Here is a 26,027-nt window from a genome sequence, read left to right on the forward strand (position 1 = left end):
TTATATGATGGAATATTACTTATCAGCAAAAGAACAAACTATTGATACAGAGAACAACATGGATGAATATCACAAATATAATGCGATCACTGTATAACTTGCACTTGTATGAAGTTCTAGAATAAGCAGAATAAATCTATTGTTTAAAATGTCAGAAAAGTGGTTTTGGTGAAGCTGAAGCAGGGATGATTGGCAGGGAAGGGAAATAAATGAGAAGACCGTCTTGGATTATGGAAATGTTATAGGTATTTGTCAAAACTCATCAAATTGCAGATTTAATATTTGTGTATTTTCTGTGTAGGTTTTTATATAAAACCAAAGTTGTCAACAAATAAAGGGTAAACATCAACAGTGGAAAAATTCTCAATTTTCAATGATCACTAAATCAAAACAACACACTCATAAAAATCTATAATATGCATATCTCTAGATATACTTATTGAAAAAGTGTACAGATAAATTACAATTTAAAAGCATATTTTATGATATTTAACCTACTTATAAGATCATAATTTTTTACCACAATAGAATAAAAAATATTAATGATGACTTAATATATAATTATATAATTTTTTAAGGGATTATAATACTAAAACAGGCTACTAGGAACAATTAAAAGCATTTCCCCCTGAATTTTTCAAGGTATCAACATTAAATATTTAAATTAATTCTGAAAAGTGGTTTGGGAATCTGATCTTTTGTGATCTCAGAGCTTAGTATTATGACAGATGAGTCAAGTAGCAATTAATCAAACAAACCTGTATGCAAATGTACAAGCTCAGTCACAGAGTCATTTTCAGAAGAAGAATGAAGGACTGCTTTGATATAGTATGTTGACATTGCAAGTTTTATTTTAAAATGTCCCAAAGAAAGTAAGCAAATAAATGAATTAATTAATGAATGAATAAATAATAAAGTGTCCTAGCACTTTGGACTAAAAAGACAAGGACTTTGCTGTAAATGATATATTCAGGTCTTTACATTCCTCCTATAACATCTGTGTGAGCACGGCAGATAAGATATTTATTTGCATGTACTTCTGTAAAATTTAGCATAAATAAAAGTCCACTACAATGTTAACTGAAAAAATCATTATGAAATTGGAGATGTACTAAAGAAACAAATCCATGGCAATTTTAATTTTTATGCCCAAATGATAATTCATGAAACCATCAAGTAGTTTTCTAAGGACGCTACTATAAAATTTCAGTTCCCTTTAAAAAGTCACATCTTTATTATTTTTTAAGATTTATTTATTTATTTTAGAAGGAGAGAGAGAGAGAGAGCATGCGCAGGAGGGGAAGAGGGAGGGGGAGAGAGAATCTCAAGACGACTCCACACAGTGCCTGACGCAGGGCTTGATCTCACAACCCTGAGGTCACAGCTGGAGACGAAACCAAGAGTTAGATGTTTAACCAACTGCACCACTCAAGTGCCCCTAAAAAGTCACATCTTCAGAATTAAAGGTACTTCCAGACCAAAAAGTTTATAATATAGGTTCCCAAGACAGGGACATCTAGTAATTACCAAATGTTTCATAATGAGTTTATGGGTTAAATTCATATTTCTTGTAATCTTGCTAGTAGAGAAACACTCCTTCTGGGAAATCAGAATGGGTTCACTATTACACTAAAGAGCAACCTATTAAAAACCATGGTATTATGTACTTAATACAGTTTAATGTATTTTATTTTATTTAGTTTTTAAAGATTCTATTTATTTATTTGACAGAGATCACAAGTTGGCAGAGAGGCAGGCAGAGAGAGAGAAAGAAGCAGGCTCTCCACCCAGCAGAGAGCCCGATGTGGGGCTCGATCCCAGGACCCTGGGATCATGACCTGAGCCGAAGGCAGAGGCTTTAACCCACTGAGCCACCCAGGCGCCCCTTGTTTAATGTATTTTAATTAGTGTTAGTCATAATGCTAGTGAAAATTAACTTTCTGGGAAATAATTTCAGTTTCTCATATCTTAAGATGGCAAAATGATAGAAGAACTATAGAAGTAATCATTCTAATCAAATGACCTGCAGGACTTAATACAAAGAAGAATAATAAAACTCCTAGAATACTTAACAAAGAATGAAGAAAATCTTAAAAAAAAATAAATAGTCCTTAAGAGCAAGGTACACAAGAATGGGATACAAGCTTCGAAAAAGGTACATTTCTTACCTAGAAGAACAGTACACACAAGTAACTGTGAGCATCTTAGATATATTGTATCCCAAACACATGACTTTCTAAAAAAAGTATAACTAATTATTGATGTAAAAATATCAGATCAGTGATTGCTAGTAGGGGGTGGGAACATGAACTAAATAGAAAGAGCATGAAGGATCTTTCTGGGGTGATAGTAGTTACATGGCAGTATGCATTTATCAAAATTTAGAGAAGGTATAATTGATGATTCTATATTTTGGTGTAAGTTTTAAATCAGAAGGAAAAACTGTAAAAGTATTGAACTCTAGTTAATGATTTTTTAAAAAGATTTATCTTAGGGCGCCTGGGTGGCTCAGTGGGTTAAGCCGCTGCCTTCGGCTCAGGTCATGATCCCAGGGTTCTGGGATCGAGTCTCGCATCGGGCTCTCTGCTGAGTGGAGAGCCTGCTTTCCTCTCTCTCTCTCTCTCTCTCTCTGCCTGCCTCTCTGCCTACTTGTGATCTCTGTCTGTCAAATAAATAAATAAAATCTTAAAAAAAAAAAAGATTTATCTTAGAGAGAGGAAACATGCATAAGTTGTGGGGGGAGGGGCAGAGGGAGAGCTAATGTCATGCAGACTCTATGCTAAGCACAGAGCCTGACACGAGGCTCAATCACTCGACCCTGAGATCATGACCTGAGCTGAAACCAAGAGCTGATTGCATAATTTGACTGAGCCACTCAGGAGTCCCTCTAGCTAGGATAGTCTATGCCAAAGAATTTAGGGACCTTTGTACTTATGCCGGCATCTACCTGAAATGCATCAAGTAAATGAGATAATTTGATAGAGGGAAGGATGGATAAATGCAGAAATAATGTAACAAATCAAGTTTAGAAAAATATTAACAATCGATTCCAGGCAGTGGATAAGTAGATGTTTGTTATAAAGTTCTTATGACTTTCCAATATGTTAGAAATATTTCATAATAAAATGCTGGAGAAAAAAGTTTGAAAGTACAAGTGAAAAAGGTTATAAACCAAGATACTTAAGTAGACTTTAAGGCAAGAAATATAAAAAAGATAACAACATGGATGGATTTAGAGAGTATTATTCTAAGTAAAATAAATCAGTCAGAGAGAGACAAATACCATATGATTTCACTCGTAGGTGGAACTCAAGAAATAAAACAAATGAACAAAGGTGGTAAAAAAAAAAGAGAGTGAGAGACAGATCAAGAAACAGACTCTGTTCCCAGAGGGGAAAGGGATAAAATAGGTGGTGAAAATAATGGGTGAAATAGGTGGTAGGGATTAAGGAGTGCACTTGTTGTGATGATCCCCAGGTATTGTATGGAAGCACTGAATCACAAATTATACAACTGAAACTAATATTACACTGTATGTTAACTGTACTGGAATTAAAATAAAAAGACTCAATAATAAAAACAAGATAAAACAGACATTTCATAATAATAGGAAAAGGAAGATACAGTAATCCTAAAGATTTAAGTACTTAACATGGCTTCAAAATAAGTAGGACAAAAGTTGACAGAATTAAAAAGAGAGAAATTCATCATCATCACGTGTTAGTTTTATTTTTAACATCCTCTTTTTCTTTTTTTAAGTGGGCTCCACACCCAACATTGGACTTGAACTCATGACCCCAAGATTAAGAGTCACATGCTCTACTGCCAGCCAGGCACCCCACCATTTGATAGTTTTAACATGTACCTCAGAAACTGATAGGACAAGAAACAATGAATCTATAAATACAGAATCGAAATACATGATTAATCTACTTTGCTTAAATAACCTATAGATAATAATACTATATTCAGCAATTGCAAAATACACATTATTTTAAATAGTATATATCTAACAAACAGCCCATTTTGGGTCCTAATGCAATTGTCAAGTTTCTAAAAATTGAGATCATTTGGTTTGTTTCCCCACCACCACATAACTAAATTCCAACTCAATGACAGAAAGATAAACTCAAATTTCCTAATGTTTAAGTATTAAGCAACACATTTCTAAATGATTCATGGGTAAAGGAAGAAATCACAATTGGAAACTAAAAAAAATATTTTGTGGTATATAATAATGAGACACAACTTAACAAAAACTTGTGTGATGTAGCCAAAGCAGTGTATAAAGAAAAATTAATAGTTTTCATGAAAAGGCCAATGGTTTGGAAGGCTCAATATTGCTAAGATGAGAATCTTCCTTTAATTGATCTTTACAGTCAATGTAATTCCCATCAAAATAGTAGCAGATTTTTTTAATGGAAAAATCAAAAGCCGAATAAAGAACACAGAATAAGGAAAAACTGAAGAACAACAACACAGAAATCAAGACTTACTATAATGCTATAGGAATTAAGACATAGTTAAAAAAAAAAAAAAAGACACAGTATAGTATTAGTGCAGGTACAGAAAATTATACCAACAGAACAACAGAGTTCAGAAAGAAACCTGCAATTATTTCCTGTAATTCACTGGAGACAGTAGGGCAGTACATGATCTTTTTAATACATGATGTTGGGTCCAGTCAAGTGGGTATCCATATAAAGAAAATTATATACCTTGATCATATGAAAATTAAGTTGAAACAGATCAAAACCTATGTGAAAGCTAAAATCATCAAGCTCCTTGAAGAAAGCATCCAGAGTACATTCATTACTGCGGGAATAACAAGGGTTTCCTAAACAGAACACAAAATGCATTAAGCATAAGAAGAAAAAAATGATAAATTTGATTTCATTAAATTAAGAACCTAGAATCAATAAGAGAATAAAAATGCCAGCCACAGATGACACAAGTATCTGTATCCAGTTTATATAAACCAATAAGAAAAAACAGACAACAGAATTTAATATTAGGCAAAACCTTGAACAGACAGACACTTCACAAGGAAGGAAATCAAAATGGTCAATAAGTATATGAAACGGTGTTCAACACCATTAGTCATTAGAGAAATGCAATTTAAAGCCTTAACAAAGACTATATATCCAACAAAATGACAGAAATTAAAATGAATAAAGATACCAAGTGTTGACTCTCACAACTGAACGCAGCTCTCTAACACTGTTGGTATAAACTGGTATAACACTGGGAAAATGTTTGGAATTACTAGAGCTAAATATATGGAAGATACTCTCCTATGCACATGTCTATATATGTACCAAAAAGATTAAATTTTAACATCCACCAAAAAAATACAAGAACATCCAAAGTACTTCAACCATAATAGGTCAAAATTAAAAACAACCCATATTTCTATCAACAGTTGGATATGTAAATAAATCAGAGTATAATCATACAATGGAACATAACACTGTAATGAAAAAGATAAACTTTGATAATTTTAACAATACAGATAAAAAATACAGGCATAAATATCATTGGGTGAAGGAAGTCAGACACAAAAGAGTACAAGGCATGATTCCTTTCATAAGAAGTTTAAAAACAAGTAAAATGACCTATGGTGTTAGAAAAGAATAGTGATTATTCCTGACAACAAATTCTGATAGAGAAGAGATATGAAGGAATCTTTTGGAAAGTTAACAAATGTTCTTTTATATATATATAAAAACCATTATATTTCATTATATTTGGTTTTTCAAATTATTTTTCTCTTGTGATGAGCACTTTTAAGATTTACTCTCTTAGGTGCAGAGGGAAGTAGAGTGGAAAGGTAACAGGTGTCTCCTGCCCTGGGGGGGCGGGAGATCAAGCAAACTATGTAACAGCTTTTCAGCCTCAGTGTCAGCAAGTGGGGCTAGAAACAGACCGAGCACTCAGCTATAGCCCTGCGTTAGCCTCCAAATCCCAGGTGTGTGACCAGCTAAAACAGAACAGAGCACAGCAGAGTGTGTTCTCTGCAGGGACACTCACTTGAATGTAGCTGAACCAGCAAGCTTAGTTATTACCAAATTTACCAAACAGGTAAATCAGTCCATCTCCCTAGAAATAGTATTTTTAAGTAATCTCTACACCCAACAAAGGGCTTGAATTTACAACCCCAAGATCAAGAGTCACATCCTCTACTGACTGAGCCAGACAGGCATGTGGTAACATATTATCAATACTTCATTTCTTTTATTGCCAAAAAATATTCCATTGTGTCAACATACCACATTTTATCTGTTCATCAGCTGATGGATATTTCAGTTGTTTCTACTTTTTTACTGTTGTGAATAATACTATTGTATAATCATTCCTATACAAGGCTTTTTTTCTTTTTTGGACAGCTGCTTTCAATTCTTTTCAGTATATACCTAGAAGGTGGAATTGCTGGGTCGTAAGCACGTTTTTCACAGTTGTCATACCCATTCTACATTCCCATGAGCAATGTATAAGGGTTACAGTTTCTTGGTCTCAAGGTATGAAGTGGTATTTCATTGTGATTTTGATTTGCATTTATTTCCCTGATGGCTAATGAGCATCCTTTCCTGTGTTTATTGTCCACTTGTATATCTTTTTTGGAGAAACGTCTATTCAGATACTTTGCCTGGTGGTGGATATTAAGGAGGGCATGTATTGCATGGAGCACTGGGTGTGGTATATAAAAATGAATCTTGGAACAGAAGATTAAAATAAAATTTTAAAAAATATTCAAGAAAAAAAAGATCCTTTTCCCATTTTTAAATTGGATTATTTGTCTTTTCATGGAGTTGTTAGTTGCATTATTTTTATACTCAGAAAAAACTTTAGGGGTGCCTGTCTGGCTCAGTCGGTAGTCAGATATATGATGTGCAAATATCTTCTCTCCCATTCAGTAGACTGCCTTTTCATTTTGTTGAAGCTTTTCTTTGCTGTGCAGAAGCTTTTCAGTTTGATGTAATCACACTTGCTTATTTTTGCTTTTGTTGCCTTTGCTTTTGGAGTCAGATCCAAAAATTCATAGCCAAGACCAATGTCAAGGACCTTACTGCCTATGTTTTCTTCTAGGAATTTTATGGTTTCACAATGGTCTTACATTAAAGGCTTCAATCAATTTTGAGTTAATTTTTATGTATGGTATAAAAGAGTAGTTCAGATTCATTCTTTATAATGTGATTGCCCAGTTTTCCCTACATCATTTATTTGAAGACACTGTCTTCTCTGCATTATATATTGACTGTTTTAATTGATCATTTATGTGTTGGTGTACTTTTGGGTTCTCTATTCTACTGAGATTGATCCACTGTGTTCTATGTGTCTATTTTTATGCCATTACCATACTGTTTTGAAAAACTGTAGCTTTGTAATATAGTTTAAAATCATGGAACACAAATGTTCTATATCTGAGTACTGCTTTCATGGGCATATACATACATAAAAATTAATCACATCTTTCACTTAAGATTTGTGCACGCTCCATTGAATTTTTTTTTAAATACATGCTTTTTTTTAGATTTTATTATTTATTTGAGAGAGAGAGAGGGAGAGAGATAACAAGTGGGGGGCAGGAAGAGGGGAAGCTGGCTCCCCACTGAGCAGGGAGCCCGATGTGGGGCTTGATCCCAGAACCCTGAGATTATGACCCGAGCAGAAGGCAGATGCTTAACTGACTGAGCCACCCAGGCACCCCTAAAAATATATGCTTTCCTTCCACTGTGTTCATATCTATTCCTCTCTGATTTTTCTTGTTTAAACCCCCATTATCTCTTGTGTGAATTACTATAATAGATTCCCAACAGTCTCCTCAGCCTTAGACTTAAACCTCTGAAGGTATACACTGGTTAGAGAATAGATTCTAAATTCCTTAGCATTTTATTCACTTAAAGCTCCCTTGAAAGAAACCTCAAGTAACATTTCTAGGTACATTTTTTTCTAAAAGAGCAATCTGAAAATATATACTTATTTTTAAATGTTTATGTTTTTTAAATCCAGTATTTCTATTTCTACGACTTGTCTCTAAGGAAAAAACAGATATACATAGAAATTTAGCTATAAAAGTTTTCACAGTATCAAAAAATAGAAAAAAAATACCCAGCCAAACAGCAGATGAGTCTGACAAATCTTAATATATCCAAATTATAAAATTATAAGACTTTTGACAAAATATAATATCAAAGAGAAAAATTTGGTTATCAAGTAGTATGTATAATATTAATTAGAAAAAGAAAATTCGATATTATTTCTAGGAAATGAGTTTATAAGCAAATTTTACCTTCTTTTCTATCAATACTTTCCAAACTTATCTATAGTTTGAAAAAGTTTGTAAAAATTTTATAGTAAGAACTAAGCAAAGTTATTGGAATAGATCAAATATAAATAAGATAATTTAGCAAGATCGACTGGAAAGAAAGAAAAAACACGCACAGGCAAATAATTATAAGATAAGACAGGGAAGAAAATTAACAAACTGACAGGGGAAAAAATTAATAAAAATTTCCCAGTCACTATAATAAAGAATGTTAAACACGTTTTTTACTTTTCCTGAAAAGTAAAACCCTAAATGTTATGATTTATTTTTTCAAGGATGAGCTTTTTGTCGAACTTCTTTTTATTTATTTATTTATTTGACAGGCAACCATCACAAATAGGCAGAGAGGCAGAGAGAGAGAGCTGGACGCAGGCTCCCTGCTGAGCAGAGCGCCTGATGCGGGGCTCGATCTCAGGACCCTGGGATCATGACCTGAGCCGAAGGCAGAGAGTTTAAATACTGAGCCACCCAGGCACCCCTTTTTGTCAAATTTCTAATAACAAATCATTATTTTGAATCTATTATATGATAGGCACCATGACAATCATAAGGAATACAAAGTGAAGGGAACATTGACACCAGACAGGTTAAGAAATAAGGCTATTCTTTCCTCTGTTAATGTGGGAAGTCACCTTTGATGCCTATATCATTGGCCAAGATTTTGGTTGTCCTCTTCAAGAGGATTTGTTAATTTATGCTACACTCCCTAATCTCAGTCTGCTTTTCGCAGTGACTTCTGCTCACACAGAATATTAAGGGAGAAACTCATAACCAGGCCAAGATTATTCTAATGTGGACTTCTAGACTATGTGATACAATAAAGGGAGGGAATTCTTTCTATTTTCTAAATTACTTATACCTTTCCTTCAAATGTATTCCCATTCTTTTCCTGATTCTGGATCTGTTTTGGTGTGTGTTTAAAATATCCAACATTTAGTCCCCACACCCTCTTAAATCCATATAAAATTACACAGAAAAACATCTGAAAAATATTGACTCCACTAATTATAATAACTTCAAAATCTTTATTTCAAGGTTCTTTTTCTCTTGACTATAACTCATTCCCAGGAACAGCACTCCAAGATGAACAAAGAACTCCAATATATGGACTTAGCAGAATTTTGCAGTTCAGGATCCTGCCTTCTGTGACAATATAGTTTCCTTAGTACCTTTTACATCACTCATAACCCCTTTTCCTATTTATGGTAGGGATAGTCCATAGGCATCACTGTGGACTTCCTGGTCTCTCACCCATTATAACCCCAACTCTTATTAAATATCAACAATACCACACTGTGCTCAAGATGTGAATATTCCTAGAAGAAATCACACAACTTTCCTGACAGGTTTCACTTTAAATTCCTTACCTTAATTCTCAAATGGGCATTCTGCTTGCTCTACCTGGCCTTCTACATTTTTCTAGTTATATTTATTCACAAACGGACCAAGATGACTATTTCAAACTATCTCCTCTTTACAAAAATCTTCAGCACATCCATCGACCCTGAGAATCTAAATTCAGACAAGAGCAACCACCCCTAAACTTATCAACTTGCCAGCATGTGCAACCACCCCAGTTTTTTGTTACAATGTTTTCTGTTACAATGAAAGCAGCTTCCCAGTTTCTAAAGACAACTCTTCCACTTACATTCTATCCCCTCTCAATCGACTTACCTACTCCAGGACCTTCCTACTACAATAATTTTTTTCTCTCCCTTAAAATCAACTTTTCTTTTTTCGTGGTTCATTTCTATCAACATACCAACAGCATGCCCTAGAATCTCCCATTAAAAAAGAAAAACCCTCCCATGAACTGTAAGCCCCCTCTACATCTACTGCCAATTTCTCTAGCTCCATTACAAGGCTAAAAAGTTGTGTGCATTCACGTCTTCACTTTCACACTCTACAGTCTCTCATCAAACTGCTCCAATGTGGCTTCTGTCCTGGACAAAACTCTTGTTAAAGCCCTCAACATCTTCCATGTAGCCAAATTTGTAAGTAACCATTCCATCTTCACTTTGCTTGACCTTTCAACACCATTCAAGGGAACTGATCACTCTCATCTTTAACAAGCACTTTCTTGCCTTTTTTGGTACCACATTCTCTTCACTGTCCTACCTCATTCACCATCCCTTCTAGTCTTCTACATGGGCTCCTTCTATTCTGGCTAACTACTAAATGTTGGCACATCACAGAACATGGTCCTAGGCCCTGTTCTTTCTCAATGATCTTTTCTCTGGGGGAGCCTGGGTGGCTCAGTGGGTTAAAGCCTCTGCCTTCGGCTCAGGTCATGATCTCAGAGTCCTGGGATGGAGCCCCGCATCGCATCGGGCTCTCTGCTCAGCAGGGAGCCTGCTTCCCCACACCTCTCTCTGCCTGCCCTTCTGCCTACTTGTGATCTGTCAAATAAATAAATTAAATGTTTTTTTAAAAAAATGATATTTTCTCTGTTTCATTCAGTCCCAAGCTTTAATTATGTACATGTTGATGGCTACAAGAGTCAAATGCCTGCTCAATATTTCCATGTGATTTTTTAAGGAATCATCTCAAATAGATCTCTGAGACTATGTAATTTCCCTCCCAAAATATGTTGACTACCTCCCCCAAGTTTGCCCATCACAATAAATGATGCAATATCTATAGTCTTCAAGTCCCAAATATTGGAGTCAGCTTTGATTCTTCCTGTTTCCTTATGCCCCAAAACAATGTGCCTTCAAGTTCTACTCACTGTACTATTGAAATATTTCCCACTGCCCACTTCTCTAAATCTACACTTGTTCATCTGAGCCATTATCAGTTTCACTTTTTGCATGGACTATAGCAACAGCCTTTTTCTTTCAATATTTTCTGCACTTAGATACACTTGTACTCCTTACCATGCATGGCCTACAAGACTTTACAGATTTGTCTGCTGCCTATTTCTTCTACCTCATCACTTGTTACTATCTTTCTTCGCTCACTGTACTTCAATCACATTTAAATCTGGTAGTGTGTTCATATCAGTGTCTAAAGCAAACTAAGCTTGTTCTCCCTCTCAGGGCACTACTGATTTATTATTTTCAGATGGGACACTCTTTCCATGGTTCTTTGCATAGCTAGATCCTCCTCCTCTTTCATGTCTCAGTTGAACTACATGTTGACAAAGAGGCCTGTCTTGCTCACCATATTTAAAGTAACAACTCCACTACCAACTCCGGTCACTCTCCACTTACATTACTACCACCGCATTACTATCTGAAAATATTTTATTCATTAGGTTACTTACTACCTATAGATTTCCATATTAAGATAAAAATCTCATAAAATAAAGAACCTTCTATTAGAAATTGCTGAGTTCCCAACACATGGCACATTACAGGTATGCAATAAAATATGAATGAATGAATATTATTTTACTAAATTCTTTTAGTACTGTGTACCTTGAAATTGATTTTAAATAACTTCAGCTCATTCATTAATTTAACAAACATATATTAAGTGTCTACACTGTCCTAGGGATAAAACTGTGACAGAAACATATAAAGAAAAATAGTTTTCTATCTTTATGCTAGTAGGGGAGATAGTGTAATGCTGTGTGACAAGTACTTAAGTAGTGGTCTGCTTCCAATAGATGAGTGAGCAACAAGGAGAGAGAAAGCATGTTCCAATGAGGGGAAATGTACTTAACTGAAGGCAGAAAGAGTCATAAAACAACAGACCAATTATACTTTCTGTACGTTGGCCAGCTATCTTCCTAGAATTTTTTTTATTATATTATTGGAATGGATTCATATCTTCATCTTATTTGGTTTTTCATTCTGCTGGAGCTGTAGCTTAGTGCTTAGAATAGCCTACAGGCTACAGAGAACAAGGAACCTGACTACTGAAACATTAAATTGAGTTTTTTAAATTACTCTGATGATTACCCCTTGGTCTTTCCATGCTTTTTGCATTTGTCAGTTTTAGTCCTGAATGACTTCAGGATCTATACTTTTCATTATAGCACGTGATAAAAATGAAAAAGGTGTGCTAAGTATTAAAAGAGGCATATAAATGTTTCAGAAATATTTTCAACAAAAAACAATAAACAAAAGTGAGCAAATTAAAAGGACAGTTATTAATTTTAGATATTTGTAATGACTCAATTCCAAAAATAGTGGTGAATTAAGATTCTCTACATGGTGTTCAGGTTATAGAAATTTATGATCACTAATTCAGCCTTGATAGATCAACACAGTGAAACCAACACCTAGAAGACAACAAAGAAAAGGAAGCCCAAGGAAAAGACAAAGGATGTTGCGATGTTTAATCTGGGAGAGACAAAACAGAGCTAGTATCTGCTTTTGCCTGCCTATGCGCTAACCCTAAGTTTTTACCTTACAAGCTCCTTTGTACATAGCTACATTGATCAAGCCTGGCAATACAAAGTCTGATTCTTATCAGTAGGTGAGAATTAAGTGAGTTCAAGATCCATAAGCATATTATCCATTATGCCTAGAGTTGATTCCAAACACCCACATACATAGAGAATTTACCAATTATCTTTGTTATATTCTAACTCTTTATGACAAGTCCTCTGCTTTGGTGTTTTGAATATATTTTGTCAATGCTCCTGGCCCATTTGGCCGAAGTCCATATCCCAACCTCCATACCCATGCCTAATTTATTCAGTTTTCAGGACTGAGCCCCTCACCTATGTCCCAGGTACCAGCTGGGGTTCAATAAATGAAAATCTCTGCAGTATTATCCTATCAACTATAAGTATCAATGAGGCCCAGCGGCCTGATGCTAGGCCCTGCCCATATCTATGCCTGTACTTAGAAATCAAAACTAGTCTAAACTAGCCCAATTTAGCTAGACTGCCCTCCCCAATGTAAGTGGGCTTCCACATTCAATACAATTGGAGGCCTGAAAAGAATAAAAGGTTGAGTAAGAAAGAATTCTTTTTCTCTGATCTTTAAACTGGGATATTGGTCTTCTCTTGCTTTCAAACTTAGACTTGGACTAAAACTTACATCTTCAGTTCTCCTGGTTTCTCAGGCCTTCGGACTCAGACTGGTATGAATCATTGGTTCTCCTGGGTATCTAGCTTACTGACCAAAGATCTTGAGCTCCTCTGTCTCTATAAACGCACAAACCAACTCTTTATAGAAATCTGTTTATATATGTATATATATATGTGTATATATATATATACACACGTATATGATGTATATGTATATATATGTGTGTGTGTATGTGAGTGTGTGTGTATATATATGTGTGTGTGTGTGTGTGTGTGTGTGTGTGTGTGTGTGTATATATATATATATATATATATATATTTTTTTTTTTTTTTTGGTTCTGTTTTCCTGGAGAACCCAAACTAATATAAATGATTATTTGATTTACTCTAGCTTATAATAAGGTCTCATAAGCTTATAATCAGGTCTCAAAGCTCATGAGTTGCCAATCCTGGCCAGTTCTATTCTGCTGCTTATTGATGTCCAGCCTGGATTCAACTGTGCCTCTAGCTGTATGTGCCAGACTAGCTGTATGAATTAGGATATTATTGCTCATGTAGATATTTGAATATAGTTGATGCAATATAACTTATCAGTCAAATGTTCTGAGGCTAATATGAGTACCAAAAGCAAGACATGAAGAGGAAATGAATATTTAGCTAAATCAAAAATCAGTCAGAGATAAGATTCCTCAATACTGGGTAGTTTAACTAGATAGCTTCTAGAGTTCTATGAAACTTAAGATCCCAGAAAAGTTAGTGAAGAAATGGAAGTTTCTAGCTTTATCCCATAATAACATGTATTTCTGCTATTTAAATAAACTATATGAGCATTAATGGGCCAAAAAATGATGAAGAAAGAATTAAAGATTGTTTGGTAAGATAATTCTTTAATCAAACAAATGCAAATTACAATTTTAATTTATCCTATAAAAGATTTTAAGGCACTCAGTTCTCAGCTTGTGACAGAAAAGATATGGGAGAAGAATTTGAATAAATAAGAGTATTAGGATTTATCAGAAAAAGGTAAGATTTTAACAAGGCCAGTTCAAGTAAATAAATGATTTTAACTTGATTTGAAAAACAAAGTAAATTAGCAAATATACAAAAATCAAGAAATTCTCACTGAATCTGAAAATTTTTAGTAGCTACATAGAATGGGACTACAGTAACCCTAGCAGTACACAGAAGATAGAATGTAATTAGAAAACATTTGATGCCAAATGCAGCTCTAAAATTAAGGTCAAATCCCTATGGAATTCTTTTCCAAAACTCAAAATCTCAGCCAAATCGTAAGAAAATCATCAGATAAATCCGAATTCAGAGACATTCCACAGAATATCTGGCTAATACCCTCAAAACTGTCAAGGTCTTAAAGGGAAAAACGTTTTAAAAAAAGGAGTCCTAAACTGTTACAGACTAGAGGAGACTGGAGAGACCTGGCAATTAAATGCAATGTGGTATCTTGGACTGACTCTTTAACAGGACTTTAATGGAAAACTGATAAAATCTGAATAATGTCTGGAGTTCGTGGCAATCTGACAAATTTACCACTGTCGGGAGCAATGGCAAAAGCAGGGCAAACCAAAACTGGGTCAAAGGTATACGGGGACTCCACATTACACTACCTTTGAGACATTTCTGCAAATCTAAAACTGTGCCAAAATAAAAGGTTAATTTTTAAAAAATTAAGGAAAAAGTTTCCATTCAAACTATAAGTCAGTAATTCAAAAGTTCAATTTTGGAATGATTATGACATAAAAATTAGAATAAATACTATTTAGGTCAGAAAGCTTGAAAACTATGCAAATTAAGATAATTAAAATAAACTGCTTCATAAAACATAATAACGACATGCAATAGATAAATAGATAAATAATAAATATACTGCAATGATGGATAATATCTATTTATAAATAAAGACATGTTGGTAAATATTGCCAAATATTGATTTCTTGATGTATCCTGAAAGGCAGCAGGCAAAGGATAGAGAAAGGAATGGGTAGCAGTCAATATTTAATTATGTTCTATGTATTCATTTTTAGTTAACCTAAGAAAATAAGTGATTAAAAAAAAAAAATCAAATGTTTGAGTTCACACTGTAATTGCCTCCAAGCACTAAAAACCAGTTTGGCTATCTCTTCAACAATACACTGAATGACTCAAGATTGCAGACTGTTGGTAGGATACAAAATGGTGAAAGAAGTTGCTCATTTTAGAAGCCTGAAGACTTTTTCCAAATCTAACCTGAAAATAAATGTCAGTTCTCCACATCCAGATAGGATGAAATCATTTGTGGCAAAACAGTACTCCAGCCAAAAACAACAAAAGCCCGATTAAATTTAAAAATCCAGTTTAAAGACGTCAGAAGGAGGTGGCTGTGACAATGAGTGGAGTGGCCAAGATTCTGAAGAGGGTGGTTTGTAGATCTGGAAGTATTCTTTCCCCCCTTAGTTTTAAAGATTCTGGGCCTGGGCAAGGGCCTGGGAAGCCAGGCTTTGCACACAGGGCTCATGTCGCAAGACAGAAAAATCATCGAAGATTTAGGTAGTTGTGCAGGGCGGAAGTGACACAATTGGAGGTTTGAGACTTGTATCTATCTCAGATCATTTGATAAATCCCAAACCTGTACAGGGATTGAAATTAAAAAGCTAAGCCCAAAAACCTTTGAAAAGCATAATGGAGTTTTCTAAAGTCTTACAATGTTGAGGCATAAACACTGGAGTACAAGCTTTGCCAGGAATAGGGTGGTATTGAGTATCAGCTCTGTTTGGGAAGCCTTACCAAAAGGACCAGGCTGAGCCACAAGTTGGACCAAGACTTATCAAAACTTCTATCCATTCTACATGGGAGACAGTAAAGCATCTTAGAGAGTGATGAAAACGAACTAATAGTAAAAATTTTATGAAGTAGGAGAGAAAAGGGGCAATTGATTAGGTGATAACCTTAAGCAAGCAAGAAAAGACGGGAACTAATACAGAAATACCTTCCCCTTAAACAAGGGCACGTACTAAGTAAGAAATAAAATACAAAAGGCAGAGTATATGGGTACAAATGCAGGTAGGCTGGTAGATTCAAGTGGTCAGAAAAAGCAGAAGTTCCTTTTTATACTGGAGAGGAGAGGTTGGATAGCTAAGGAGCAAAAAGGGAGATAAAAGAGTCCTTTACAGGGGAGAGTTGAATGGACTAACAAAAGGCCAGAAAAATGGTGGGCAACATCAAGGGCCGACCTGAAGACAGTAGTCATGAATTTAAGGGTTGGCTGGCAAATCTGTGTGATCCTCCTCTCACCAATGCAAATTGGTGGTAATGAGGTGAGCCCTGGAATCCAAGCTAGTTAAAAAGGGAAGTGGGAACAGGAGAGGTTTGAGAGAATAGAAAAGCAAGCGGCAAAATCAACAGCAATGGGTGCCAGTGGAGCTGAATTTGCTCGTCCGAGTTCTGGAGTTAAGTGGACTGGAAAGACAGCAAGTGCTGGTCAGAAACAGGATACGACCGTGGGGCAGATGGCAGAAGCAGAGCAGAACAGAGGCTCATGAGAGGAGAGAAATTCAAGAAGATGAAGAGGCCAGAATGGTGAAAGAATCATCTGTAGAGATATTTAAATCACCAAGAATTGTTTTTCATAATTCAAAACCACAAGAGTAGGCTGAAGAAAGAGACCAGGAAATACGTCCTACGATCTTCAAGAAGTTAAGAGAAGCAACACAGAAAGAAGTGTGCACAGGACTGTAACGGGAGGGCCTACTGGGCGGTACAATCGGGTGCGCGAGCTTCAAAACTAGAGGTGTTTAGAGAGGGAAAAGGAACAGTGATGTAGAAACACTAATGCGGAACAATCCTGTAAGCTCACTGGTGTAACTGCTGTGGGAGGGAATACAATCACTACTGGAGAGGACTGTAAGTAGAAGCAGTATCCTCAGGGAGGTAATCAGGTTTCAGGTAGAGCAGGATGGTGTAAGTCATGTTCAGAAAAGAATACACTAATAATTTCACTCATTTATCAGTGTTTACTGAAAGGCACTGAATTAGGCACTGGGAATAAAAGAGTAATAAAGACATAATCTCAGCCCTCACAAAACTGCGACTCAAGTAAGGAGTTTCATATAAAAGTGATTACTTTAAAGAATATAACTAAATTCTTTTTTTAAATATAACTAAATTTCTATAACAACCTAACAGTTTTATTAAGAAACGAGGATGCATGTATTTGAAGAATGGTCTAACAAAATTTGTGACTATTTTAATATATGTAATCATCGTGGTATTAATCATATGCTGAAAACTGTTTGAATTAAGACCATGTGGGGAAAAGTCATTTTTTTAACGGTAAAGAAACAGGCGAAAATGCTTTTACAGATACATGCAGTTACCTGAGACAAAGCAGCGTCCCGCTCTTCTATCACTGCGTTCATTTCTTCTGCAGTGATTCTCTTTTTACATTCCTTGGTCTTGTAGATTCTATCCACAATTACAGCTCCATTCTTCTGAATAGCTATTCCTGTGTCTGCATTGTTTATTCTGTTCAGTAATTCCTGTAATGTCTACCAACACCATTATATGTTAGTCAGACATGAAGTTTTAATATATTTTATTTAATATAGGGTTTTAATTAATAGGCACATGTGAATTGTAAATTGACTGAGTGAAGTTATTGAATTTTCATATTGCAGCAAAGATGTACATTATTAGTGTGTCAATTCTTCTTTTTCCCACATCTTAGTTCTTGAAACCCACTCAATTGAACTTAAGCCTCTAAGATATAAGACTGACATCAAGAAATCTCCTCAGAGAATGGCTTACCATGTCATTTTCTTCAGGGTTAATATTTTCTAGCCTAGAAAAAAGGGACACAGAAAGCCTGATCAGTAGCATTTCCTTAGTGCAGCAAAATGAGTTCGCTTTTTAAATCTTTAGAACCTCAAGTAATTTCATTCGACTAGTCTTTAGAGTCAACCATGACACTGAACATATTAAAGTGCCACCTGCTCGACTCCATCTTTCAATAATGCTCCATATCTTCTGCACTGACTTCAGACTGTTAAGTTATTAATGTTTACTGCTATATATGACTACAAGGATCAATTGTTCATATGTGCTTAGATGAGGAAAGTTCCCTAGTGATAGAAGCACTACTTCTCATCATTATATTTATTCCTGGACTTTCAATTCTTACCAAAAACTGTATTTCCTCTGGTTTTTTGGACTTCATCACAAATAAAACAAGGCAAGTATTTTTATTGCAAAGTTTAACTATGTTCCCTCAAAAGCAAAGACAAATAATGACCACTAAATTTGAACTGAAAATCTCTTGCTGATATTTGTTAAAACAAATACACTGTATAGAAAGGCTGACCAAAACTAGAGCACATGTTTTTAGATGACTAATGTTATTTTTCTCTTTCAATACATACTCAGAATTATTCAATCTAAAGCCTAAGGAAGTAAATTCATTCCTCTCATAAATGCCTTTTTGTCTTATTAGAGTCATTGTGCTTACTGAAATTTTTTTGATGTTGGTGAATTGAACAAATGCAGGAACAATAAAGAAAGAAGCTCTAAATGAGTATCTTAGAAAATGCCAATAATGTAATTTAGGCAATCATACAATTGGGTAAGTTAAATGAAAATCTGTAATGGGTATTAATAAAATGATGTTGATTTTAGAAATAGCTCCATTATTTTTAAATTGTACTAAAATGTCTAGATATATAAGTTCCTGTTTTCTCATATCCCCAATTTCTGGGCTCCTACAATTTAATATTTACCACCATAAAAAAAGGTTACTTGGAAAAGATATAGAGAAGCAACAAATTTATTAAAAATTTGTTCCAAACTATAGTTCAATGAAATTGCTACATTCATGAAGAGAAATTTAGAAGACTGCATTTTTAATAGGAAAAAAATAAACATATATAAAAAACTACTTTTTAAAGAATTAATTTATTTTAGAGACAAAGTGAGAAAAAGCACAAGCAGAGGGAGTGGCAGAGGGAGAGGGAGAAGCAGGCTCCCCACTGGGCAGGGAGCCCAATGCTGGCACTTGATCCCAGGGTCTGGGATCATGACCTGAGCTGAAGGCAAATGCTTAACCAACTTGAGCCACCCAGGTGCCCCATCAAAAACTATTTCTACACATTCTTAAATGGTCTAAATTTACAGTATGACACAGCAATTTTGAATTATATATACTTAATATATCTCAAACTAGTAATGTCCACTTAGATTCACATTTCTTCCAAAATAAATCAACAGTTTTCAAATTCCTGCTTCATAAAAGCTCGTTCTACAAAAACTCTGAAGATAATAATTTTTAATCAATTAAAAAACAGTGAAAAGCACCAGATAACAAAATTCTTACACTTACGGATGCTCGTGTAAAAGTATTTGAAAAACATCAGTAGCACTTAAACATAATTTTTAAGGAAGTTGTATGTAGTGAAAAGTATTTACCTTAATGTTGTTCTTTTTAGATGAAATCAGACTAAGAGCTAATTACAGCAGTTTCCAAAGAAGACTCAATTTAAATTCTTATAAATGTCATAATTAACTTATTAAATTCGATAATTTAAAATGAAAAGATACATGAAAGTAAACATTCAGATTAGCAGATTACTGGAAATGCTTGCAAAAAAACAAAGTTTAGATCTCAAGGTTATAAGTCTCCTTCTTTTGTTCCAAACAACTTCAAATATGATTAGGAAGAAAAAAACAGTATAGGAAGGATACCTAATTTGTACATTCAAAATAATCAATACAACAAAGAGTGTATGCAATTTCTATGTGATAACCTGTAAGGTTTTTAAGGCATTGCAAGGTGAAGAATTAATACTTTAAGGAGAGACGAATGAGTCTGAATGTTTTAAATTATTATCGTTCAAGAGGGTATGGTTAAGAGAGTTGTGTTAGTTAAGATAGTGGTATTTAGTCTACTAACAAACTTCTCTGCTAACAAATAAAATTTTTAAAAAAATAAAACTTTCTTGTCAAAGGTTATATTAAATCCTTTCCACATAAATTTAGCATTGCAGATATAAATAATGTATATGATTGCCCTTAGAAGTACATAATGTATAGTGATTTATCATTTTGCTGATGAGTGAATTTGAACATGTTTTAGTAGGTGTGCCAGGTTTGACATGCAGGGCATGAGATTTAAGCCAATCATTTAGCATTTATTTAGATCTCAGTTTTGCTTTACTATTCTTCATAACTTTCTTAAATATTTTACTATTTTGAATAACACAGAGGACCTTGGGTGAAGGAGAGGAGAAGTTGAGTTGGGAGAAATTAGAGGGGGAGACGAACCATGAGAGACTGTGGATTCTGAGAAAGAGGGTTTTGGAGGGGATGGGGGTGGGGGGATTGGGAAGGCTTGGTGGTGGGTATTAAGGAGGGCACGTATTGCAAGGAGCACTGGGTGTGGTGCATAAACAATAAATCTTGGAACACTGAAAAAATAAAATAAAATTTAAAAACAAAACAAAACAACAACAAAAAATTTTACTTATTTATTTGAAAGAGAGAGAGCACAAGCCAGGGCGGGGGAAGCTGAAGAGGGAGAAGCAGGCTCCTGCTGAGCAGAAAGCCCATTGTGGGACTCCATCCCAGAACGCTGAGATCATGACCTGAACTGAAAGCAGACGCTTAAACAACTGAGCCACCCAGGCACCCCTAAACTTTAAAATTGATCTCAATTTTGCTCTATGGTTATCCCTGTAAGTACAGTGATAAATGGTCATTAAGAGAAAACCAAAACTTTAATGAAAATGAGCAAATGGTTAATCTGAGATACAAAAAATTCATACAAACAAGTAACTTTCAATATAAACATGAGTCTGGAAAGAGAAAAGGCTAATATTTATATTTCTCTATTTGTATTTCTTTAAAAGCTTCAGGAAGTACTTGTCATGGATATCAAATATTAACTACATCATAATTTAGTCTCAACCAGATTATTTACAGCAGAGATCAGCAAACTTTCTGTAAACAGTCATATAATATTTTAGACTTTGCTGTATGTTCTCTGTTGCAGCTACTAAATGCTGCCTTTGTAGTACAAAAGCATCCAAAGATAATATGTAAATGAACAGGTGTGGCTGTGCTACCATAAAACTTTATTCACAAAAACAACAGGAAGGATGGATGTGCACCACAGGTCTTTACTTTGCACATCCCTGATATAGAGCACTGGAAAATGAGACCAGATCTTTGATGTTAAAACACTGTTTGAGTGCCAACTGCGACATATTTTTCTGAGTTGGATCACTCAATACCCAGTTAAAGACTAATCACCTAAAAAATTGGATTTCAGAAAATAAAATTCAGTCTTACTAGTACATCACCTACTGTATTACTTAAGAAAACATAAAAATTAGACAAAAACCTACTTTTAGAAAAAAGAAGATAATTTGAAATAGTTTACCAGGTTTTCTATTTTCTATATAAAGTGATTTGTTAGAGGTTTAAGGTTTACTAGCAGCATGTGTAACATATAAGGCTTTACTGGTTTAATAAAGACTTAAAGTAATAGTCGATGTTATATGTAATATAGCTGACAAGCTATACATTAAATATCATTAAAAGGAAATTTGCAATTATACAAAAGAATATCATCCTTTTGGAAACTAAATTATGCCTATAACAGTCTAACCAGACATAGTCATGATAATGAGTAAGAATTTTGCTGAAGTAAATGTCCATGGGCTCAAGTTTCAATTGATTTCCTATACCTTGCATATTCTGACTGACACCCCTGCACGCTAAGTGAAAAGACCCATGCATGAAATGTCACATTTCTTGATTTATCCCTAGATCAGTCAATATCGTGTCTTTCCTTTCTGAACCTATAGTCATTCACCTTGTTCAATGGGAAGCAGTTAAACTTTGACCTCAAATGATAAAAGGAACTAGTGATCACCCTAATCAAAAAACTCTGAATTGTTTATTTTTATTCTCTTTCATTTTTACACAGTGTCACCTTAATATGTTAAAAAGAAAAACTGAAGACACTGAGTATCACATGATCTCAAAAGCCGGAATATACATACACAAATGTATCTATATTAGTAAGTAAATTTTAGTCATTTTAACTTGAATCCTTTTTATTTTTTTCCCAGCTTTGGCTAAAAGTGAAAAAGAAAAAAAGCACTGAAGATTCAAGGGGTAGGGGAAGGCAGACATGGCAGAATATAAGAAAAAACAGACATCACAAAAAGACAGAAGTAGATCAGAACTGGCAAAGATGAAAAGAAAATGACAGAAAGAACTTGAAGATTATAGGAAGCAAGAAATAAGGAATTAAGACAAAAAGAGACATGAAATAATGTGTATTATTTCAACTTGTGACCTAGTGCCTCCAAATACGCTTTTCAGTCAAGCAAAGCTCAATTGGTTATATCTTAAGAAATTCACCTAAAATGCACTACTGAAAGTTCAGAACCTACAGATGCCAACTGAGTAGAATGGAGCAACCACGGTGCCATTTAAAACTATGCTGACAGGGGAGTCTGGGTGGCTCAGTGGGTTAAAGCCTCTGCCTTCGGCTCAGGTCATCATCCCAGGGTCCTGGAATCAAGCCCCATGTCAGCTCTCTGCTCAGCAGGGAGCCTGCTTCCTCCTCTCTCTCTCTGCCTGCCTCTCTGCCTACTTGTGCTCTCTGTCAAATAAATAAATAAAATCTTTTAAAAAAAACAACAACTATGCTGACATATTATTCTTTAAAAGCTGTTGTTCTTCCCGCTTACGTATTTTTCCTGATCTCCCCAATCCTCACCCCCAGACTATAAAACTGTAGGAGTGGACTACAACATGTTCCTAAGAAACAATAATTATTCACATCAATTAATATTGTTTTAAGAATTTATGCAATTATTTCTTATGTCTGTCTTCTCAAGTACACTGGGATCATAATGCTGCATTCTGAGTAACCTGACAGTACACAGTCAATAAATATATTTTTTTAAAGATTTTATTTATTTGACAGACAGAGATCACAAGTAGGCAGAGAGGCAGGCAGAGAGAGAGGGGGAAGCAAGCTCCCTGCTAAGCAGAGAGCCTGACGTGGGGCTCAATTCCAGGACCCTGGGATCATGACCTGAGCTGAAGGCAGAGGCTTTAACCCACTGAGCCACCCAGGTGTCCCTCAATAAATATTTATTGAATGGATTAAATAAACTAAAAGAAAAGGCTTGGGATTGAGTGTTTTTCTTTTCTCCCTTTCCCACTTCTCCCTTAATACAAATGCTACAAAGAACAAAATGAAAAAGGGTCTGCCTCGGGAAACCTTAATTTTAACATATTATAATAAAACTGGAAACAAATGTATGCACAAATTAAAGTAGACAGTGGAAGTTTAAAAAAAAATAGAAAAATAGAAAGAGAGGTTCAAATTAAATTGAGCCATCAATTAAAGAGAGAATGCATAAAACTAAGAGACCAAATCAGTAGAGGCTCTAAGGAAAAAGTTTTGATTTGGGTATGTGGGCAGATGGTTGGGACAAGGGATCAAGGCAAAATAAGGTTTTTAAAAATGAATTAATATTTCCATTTGGTAAGTTTGAGTCACCTATGCAAGTCTGAGATAGATACGTCCTACAATGTGTAATTGACTTTGACTCCTTGGGCAAGTGGTCAAACACTCAAAGTTTTTTCACCTATAAAGCACAAACATCATCCCCTTGAGGAGTTGTGACATTGTATAAAAAGTTGATTTGTTATCTTTGGGATGTGATTTTGATTTCTGAAAGAAACGAACTCTATTTAGAAGCAAATTTCATGAATAAAATTGGTAATCGGGGTGCCTGAGTGGCTCAGTTAACCATCTGCCTTCAGCTCAGGTCATGATCCCAGCGTCCTGGGATAGAAGCTGAGCAGGGAGTCTGCTTCTCCCTTTGCTCCTGCCCCTCTCTCCCACTCATGCTTTCTCTCCCTCCCTCTCTCAAATTACTAAATAAAATCTTTTAAAAAATTGGTAATCAACCGAGGTAACAAGATTCACAGTCATGAATTACATGTAAATACGGCACTGTGCAGCGGGTGATAAACTGAATGTAATAGTACTTCCAAATTTCCAAATTCCCAAAGAAGAGTCGTAAAGATATAATGAAAGTATTACTGAAATAAAAAAGCATCTACTTTTTAAAGTTATGTTTAAAAACATTTGGCATGGAGGACATAGGGAGATAGAGAGGAGAAGGGAGTTGGGGGAAATTGGAAGGGAAGGTGAACCATGAGAGACTATGGACTCTGAAAAACAATCTGAGGGTTTTGAAGGGGTGGGGGGTGGGAGGTCGGGGGTACCAGGTGATGGGTATTATAGAGGGCACGGATTGCATGGAGCACTGGGTGTGGTACAAAAACAATGAATACTGTTATGCTGAAAATAAATAAAAAAACAAATAAAACAAACATTTGGCCCTGGGCGCCTGGGTGGCTCAGTCAGGAAAGCATCTGCCTTTGGCTCAAATCACGATCCTTCTCTCTTTGCCTGCCACTTCCCCGACTTGTGCTCTCTCTGTCAAATAAATAAAATCTTTAAAAAGTAAATAAATAAAAACATTTGGCCCCAGCAAGTGTTTTTGTAGATATAAATAAACTGATTTTAAAAGGCATATGGAGGGGCGCCTGGGTGGCTCAGTGGGTTAAGCCCCTGCCATAGTCTCAGGGTCCTGGGATCGAGTCCTGCATCTGGGCTCTCTGCTCGGCAGGGAGCCTGCTTCTCTCTCTCTTTCTCTCTCTCTGCCTGCCTCTCTGCCTACTTGTGATCTCTCTCTCTCTCTCTCTCTGTCAAATAAATAAATAAATAAATCTAAAAAAATAAAAATAAAAAAATAAAAGGGATATGGAAAAGTAAAGGTACTAGAATAGCCAAAACAATTCTGTAATAAAAGAGCAAAATTAGATGGCTCAACATTATCCGATTTCAGACGCTATAAAGATTCAATAATCAATACCATGTGGTATTGGCAAAGGAACAGATGCACAGATCAATGGAAGAGAAAATAAAGTCCAGAAATTAATCCATACAAATATAGTCAATTGAGTTTGAAAAAGGTGCAAGGAAATTTAATAGAGAAATGATGGCCTTTCCAACAAATGGTACTGGAATAAATGAATGTCCATACACAAAAAACAAGTACCATCTACCTTACACAAAAATTAACTCAAAATAAATCACAGATTTAAATGTAAAACATGAAATTTATAATCTATAGAAGGATTTCAAAAAACCTGTATAACCTTATATATAGAATGAGTTTTAGATTCAATACAAAAGTACAATACATAAAAGAAAAAAAATCAATAAACTGAATTTCATCAATATTTAAAACTTATGTTCTGCTAAACACATCATTAAGAGAACAAAAGCATTCACTGTTGATGGGAATACAAAATAGTGTAGTATAGCTACTCTGGAAGATACTTTGGCAGTCTCTTCTAAAGTTAACATAGATTAAATAGAGGCCCCAGGAATTATGTTACTAGGTTTAGCCAACTGATTTGAAAGCATATGTCCACACAAAACCTGTATGCAAATGCTTATGGCAACTTTATTCAAAATCGTCAATAATTAGAAAAAAGAATCACCAGGAGGTGAGAGGATCATAGGATAGTATGAAGACTATGAAAAAGTGCCTGAGTATATTACAAACTATATTACGTAACTTCACTGAAGGAGGTGGAAGGAAAAAAGAAGAGCCATTCTAAGTAACTTTGGAA

General features: G+C 35.1%; 1 protein-coding gene across 4 annotated transcripts in view; it reads right to left on the reverse strand.

Annotated features, from left to right (window-relative positions):
* The window catches only part of MIPOL1 (mirror-image polydactyly 1), a 314,898-nt gene that overhangs the window by 190,064 nt on the left and 98,807 nt on the right, over positions 1-26,027 (reverse strand). For all 4 annotated transcript variants that reach the window (XM_044231953.1, XM_044231952.1, XM_044231951.1 and 1 more), the window contains 2 exons: positions 18,111-18,144; positions 17,681-17,851 (listed from right to left, as the gene is read on the reverse strand). In XM_044231953.1, the coding sequence (XP_044087888.1) occupies positions 17,681-17,851; positions 18,111-18,144 (205 nt within the window). The remainder of the gene's footprint in view (positions 1-17,680; positions 17,852-18,110; positions 18,145-26,027) is intronic.

Source organism: Neovison vison, chromosome 13, assembly GCF_020171115.1.
Source record: "Neovison vison isolate M4711 chromosome 13, ASM_NN_V1, whole genome shotgun sequence".
In the NCBI taxonomy this organism is placed as follows: Eukaryota; Metazoa; Chordata; class Mammalia; order Carnivora; family Mustelidae; genus Neogale; species Neogale vison.